This window comes from Prunus avium, chromosome 1 (genome assembly GCF_965620075.1).
Source record: "Prunus avium chromosome 1, drPruAviu1.hap1.1, whole genome shotgun sequence".
NCBI lineage: Eukaryota > Viridiplantae > Streptophyta > Magnoliopsida > Rosales > Rosaceae > Prunus > Prunus avium.
Genome location: NC_142284.1, coordinates 20,338,497 through 20,344,370, shown reverse-complemented (window position 1 = coordinate 20,344,370; position 5,874 = coordinate 20,338,497). Strand labels below are relative to the sequence as shown.

General features: G+C 38.4%; 1 protein-coding gene across 2 annotated transcripts; it reads right to left on the bottom strand.

Annotated features, from left to right (window-relative positions):
- Positions 1-216: 216 nt before the first annotated feature.
- Positions 217-4,437, bottom strand: ABCI15 (trigalactosyldiacylglycerol2). Of its 2 annotated transcripts, XM_021973048.2 has the most exons (6): positions 3,569-4,437; positions 3,151-3,480; positions 1,862-1,977; positions 1,271-1,361; positions 1,053-1,155; positions 217-826 (listed from the first exon to the last, which is right to left on the bottom strand). In XM_021973048.2, the coding sequence occupies exons 1-5, from the start codon at positions 4,052-4,054 to the stop codon at positions 1,063-1,065; spliced, it is 1,116 nt and encodes a 371-aa protein (XP_021828740.1). In that variant the 5' UTR covers positions 4,055-4,437; the 3' UTR covers positions 217-826; positions 1,053-1,062. The 2 variants fall into 2 exon arrangements, with proteins under 2 accessions (XP_021828740.1, XP_021828739.1); XM_021973047.2 differs by lacking the exon at positions 217-826 and having other exon boundaries at positions 828-1,155; positions 3,569-4,436.
- Between the last annotated feature and the right edge of the window lie 1,437 nt (positions 4,438-5,874).

Sequence of the window (5,874 nt, the reverse complement as noted above, 5' to 3'; positions counted from 1 at the left end):
TAATATTACTCTATATCAAATGGAAGTTGATCCGTTTGGTAAAAACAAAAAAATGGAAGTTGATCCAGGGAAAACCGACGTTGCCATAAATGATGGTATTCTTCTCCTTGGTTTCAAGTTTACAAGTGGAGGACAAAAAGAAATTCAGCATCCACATTAATTGATTGAAAGTCTATGACCCCATAATCTTCCATTTCTTCAGATCCTGCCACTCAATTATGTGAATATGTGATGCAAAATATTCAAGTACATCTTTTGTTTTTCAGACAAACACAGTACAAAAGATCAGCTGGTAAGATATGTGGGATCTCACCTTATTAAAGATGGGGGCATCTCCAACCTATTGAGATGGTTCCCCCTTCGTTTTCATAGCTTCCAAGCTTAATAAGTACAAATGTAAATAAAGACATCAAATTCATACTATTGATTGTGGAGATGTTAAAAGCATCGTGGATGGAGGGTTGGATCGGGGGTTGCCATGCAAAAGGCTCCCAATGCCCTTTGCATTGTGGAACCAGCTTGCATTAACGACTGACAGCCACACACGCAGGCGCGTCTCTCAGTAACTTGACTCTTTGAAAATTTGGGGGCAGCCCACATAAACACATCTCCACTAGTTATACTTTGCATAAGGCCAACTTAAGCACTATTGAGTTGTAAAATGCATGTCCATGTCAAACTGAAAAATTCCTTGCCATAAAATACTTGAGATCAGAAACATCAATTGGGAAAAGGGGCCCCATGCCAAACACATAGAGGCTCCAAGATAAATATTTGGATTGAACATTTTCAACTTGGAATGACGGTTTCTGATAGCAACAGGCATCTGCACAAAAGAATACGCGACTTTATATCTATTTAGGTTATGAGGAAACATCAACAAAACTTGAATTGACCAGATTAGAGAACGCAAATGTAGCTCTCAAATTGAAACCTTTTCGTGCATTAAAAAAAAAGCCACACTTCATTTTCTCCCGTCCCCACTATAATGGAGGCTAGAAATCATTTCTAGACATCTACTCAACTAAGGTAAGTAACTATCCTATGTCCACCTTTCAGTCTTCACAATAGCCTGCTGAGAGACTTGATCAGCAACTTCAAATTTTTTCTCGTAGCCTCATCACCCGTAAATCCAAGAATATCAGAGCTTAAATTCTGCAATGATGAAAGAATGATAAAAGAAAATTAAACAAGAAAACAGATGGATATAAAAGAGATTAAAGAAAAAAAATTCCACATGATAATGTAATCACTCGGCAGCTAGGATCACCTCAATATTCTTCAAGGTGAAAATCAAAGTGTACACAGACTTCTGAATCAGTTCTGTATTCTCAGGGGTCATAATAGATGAATGCACCTTTCTGCAGAAAATCATACTCTATATCATTACTATTAGCTTCTAATCAAAACAAAGAGGGATAGAAAGAGAAAGGAGAAAGAGGGGTGAGGGAGAGAGGAGAGAGAGAAAGAGAGACAGAGACAGAGGGAGATTTCCATATAAAACTTTCCGACATTTTTTTAAACCTTCGATAGAGTTCTGTTGAAGGTCTGTTTGGATATATGAAAAAGACATCATAAATCAAACCTTAAAACACCCCAATATAATAATCATAACTCTTTACTCTGTACTATGACATGGATAAATGAGTGCTGTTCATAATTCCAGTATCAGTAAACATAACGTGAGTGTTAAAAGTCAGAGACTTCTACAGCTACATAACGTTATTCAGAACATTGACCTAGAACACCTTAAACAAACATCGCAATAAAGATAAAGACAAGGAATCAAAAAATATATTAATAAGCTAACTACTACAAAAAGAATAAAAAAACTAAATATAGATAAATTGAGACAATTCACCTCAGATCCTCCGAGGCTTGCGTAAGGCTTCTGGTCAAACTGTCAACTTCCTTTAGCAGACCACTATCACGAAACTCAGCCAGCAAAGGTTGAACATCTTCAGCCATGGCTTGTATCTGAGAAATCACTACATCAAAGCCAAATAATTGTGCATGAGAACATATTAAAATCATGGTACAAATGATGAACTAACTTAAAATAGTGAAACAAGTGCAAACCCCATGTATGCCAATGCATGTGGGCACACATAAAGACACACACTGCAACACACACACATGCTAATATAGGTGATTTGCTCTGCAAATTGGATTTTCTGGCCATTGTTGTGATTGCGAAACTGACAACAATTCCAGCAGCACATCTCAACAAGAAAATACTGCAGTAATATCACTGAAAGGAGAAAGAACTATATATTTCACAGTTTTTGGCTTTTTGGTGAAATACAGAGCCCTTTTATGCCATGATGTGTTCCATTGTGGCTACGAAAAATAGGCACTGGAAGCAACATATTAGAAGTTCAACTTGGAAGGATCAAATTTCTTGAACACGAAGGAACTTAAAACACGTCGCAGTGTCCTAAAATCTAAAAATTGTAAGCTATGTACTGATGCTTTTCTTGTTAACACTCATAAGGGATCAGAGTATATGGGTTTCACCTAGTCTGCTAAAAGGGGATAAATTTGTGTACTCTTAATGGAAAAATTAATCTATCAGAGAGTCAGCCACCATCTATGTAAAAATAAATTCATGCCCTGACAATTTAAATGTAGTCAAACAATTAGAATCTGTAACTGACATCAATTCTTTCAAAAAGCTTTGTAATTTCTCAGATGACTAGCATCCTGAATGGGCAATCTTTCAAAATTTGTATAAATAAATTGTTAAATAGATGGGTTTAGGCTACTTCAACTTTAATTTAACAAATCAGATCCAAAAAAGGTTACTTAATAGTTTTTAAGTCTTAGAAGACTGAAAGATATGTAAATCCCTATTGCAGTTTTCCAATTGTGATATGTACACGTTATCTTCCAGGACCTCCCACAAATGCACAGGTGTGCCACAGGAAAGTGTGATTCCTTTGCCTGATGCCAAATGGCTGATGAAGTCCCTACACTTTTTGCCTTTATGAAGCAAATAGATGTGGCCCTAATAAATTCTAGAACAAATAGGTCCTCATCCACGATATCCTAATGAACAGAACTGGTAAGAATGAAAAGGGGGTGGGGAACTGTTATCCAGATCAACACTGACAATTATCGCTAAAGAAAACATAAGAGGGCACATCACACCTTTATAAGAAGTGGCTTTGCCTCTTCTATAACAGAAGCAACTCGTTCAACAAGTGAATATGTATTCGCAATACCGATTTCCTCCACTTCACGTCCAAGACGAGTGAATATACCTACCAATGCATCTAAGCTTACCCCCTGATATCCTTTCATCTTTTGCCTATCGCATACAATAAGACCTTCTTTGTCACATTCAGGATGAAGAGGCCCAACTGAAATATTGGGAATCGGATCTCTAGGTGTAATGTCGATTCTAGTTTCCATGAGAAGACCTGACTGGTTTACCTCAATCAGTGAGTTTCGAGGTATCACAGTTTTATCATCTTCAACCTACAAAAGCAGTAATGTCATTGTCAAGATGAAAAAGTAAAAACATATTGTATTTCCATTATCACAGTTTTATGATACTGAAACACACCTCAACAACTGCTTCAATACTTTCCAAGGAAGAGTTAACACGGATAACATTGCCGACATTGACCCCTCTAATCCTCACTGGTGTTCCAGTGGATATTCCACAAGCTTGAGTAAACTCAAACACAGCAAAGTATTTCCTGAATCTAGACCGCAATTGATACCCCCTCAACCAGGCCAAACTGAGTGCAAGGAGAACTGCACCAGAAACTAGAAACAACCCCACCCCACCTTCCCATATGCTTCTACGACCAAACCCAAAATCACTCAATGGTCGTAATGTTGCCTTCCAAATAGTTCGAGGAGCATCCAAAACAACTGTAAGTAGATTCTTTTTTTCCGAAGAAGAGGAGGGTGGTTGACTGTGTCCTGTATCCGCAGATGTAGCTCTTATCCGGGTTACTTTTGCCGGTGATCTTAAAGGAAGATAAGGCAAGCTATTTGAAGAAATGCGCGACAAAGATAACATCGTGGGGCACGTTGAGACCATAATTGACTAATTCGCTCACCCCCTACGAATTTCGATCTGGATCGAGCGTACCCAATCGCGGTACGGTATCGATCTGGATCTGGAACGAAAGATTTAACGACCTAGTTCCAGAGGAGAGAGCAGTACCTGATAGACGACGGCGCTGCTACAGAACAGTACCTGACCGCCGACCGCAGACGAGCAATCGAGGGCACATGAGGGAGAGTGCTATAGCTGATGAGGAGCCCACGTTTGATTCTTGGTCTCTTGGCATAAATGGAAGGAAGATATTGGGTTCGGAGAGGATTTTTTTGAACGAATGGATTCCAAGAGGACAGCCCAGGGCAGGCAAAAGGCCTCCTGGTGTCGCAAAATCATCTCCAGCGGTGACATCCAGCCCGGGCAAGAGCTGGGGTCAACCAAATTCAGGGTCAGGCCCAAGGCAAGATAGCCCCGAACTACTGTCTGAGGGTACTGGCATCAGCATAAGGAAAAAAAAAATCTAAAAAAAAATCTGAAAAATTACCAAAAAATTCAGAATTTTTTTTAATACATATCTAGCAAATTTTTATTTATTAATATTATACATATAAATAAATTTAATCCCATATGAATAGTAATTGCCATTGGGTTTGAAAAGCACAAAAAAATTGCTAAGGCATATACTATTCATGTGAATAGTAACCGTCCTTACTTGCCATTGCCTTTTGATGGGTGTAAGTGACAGGACCTGCCCAGAATTCCTCGAAATCCGTGATGAATTCTGTGGTTTTTCTGACATCCACCCGATGCTGAGCGCACTTACTAATATTATTCTCTTCTCCAAAAACAAAAGAAAAGAGGGTCGAGACTTTCTGCCGAAATTTCAACAAAGTTTCCCCTGAAAAACGGACATTTGTCAAATTATTTTCACCTTTAAAAACAAAAATAAAAATCATAGTTTAAAAATTCCCAAACTTCAACATGTCTACCATCTAGGCACAATCATAAATAGTTGTAAAGACTCAATCCACAATCATTCATCAATCTAAAACGGGTTTCAGCCCCGTCACAACCACAAACACATTTTAACCACATCCCTTCAGTAAAAACTGGAATATAAGCAATCATTTAATCTCGCCCAAGTTTCAGTCGGGCTTCAGAAACCAAACTCAACAAATCTAATAAATAGGATTTGATCCCAATGACCAAATTAAAGTCCAAAAACATAGTTTATCTCGCGGTGGCACTTGGGTGAAACCCTAGGCTACCTACGTACCCTTATTGAGGGATCAAGCCATACGTAGTTCTTCAATTAATAATCACGAACCATATAATATATAATTATTTTCAGTAATACCGACAAGTTAATTCTAGAATCATTTTTTCCCTTTTAAATAAAATCACAATATCTCAGCCCATGAACACAAACCCATTTTTCTTTACTCACTTCATTCTTAAGACTCATAACTCAACAACCTTTTCCCCTATAACAATTCACATGTACTAAGCATAATTCTTTTAAACATTAATCTTTTTCCCAATATAGTATAAAAATCCTTTTCCCTCTCCCTGTGGCTTTACTACATGCCAAGAGTCCAACACCACGCTTAGTAAAGTAACAATAACCAAAGTGTTCGGATCCTTCACCACATGCAGAAAAATCCAATGTCACGTGTGGTAAAGTAACTAGTATCCAAGTGAGCACACACGCCGGAAAATCCAACACCACGTGTGGCCTAACCAAACCATGTTCTACGCGCACATACTGCTTTACCACATGCCGAAAAATCGAACGCCACGTGTGATAAATTATTAACAACCAAGTAAGCCCACACGCCGGAAAATCGAACGCCACATGT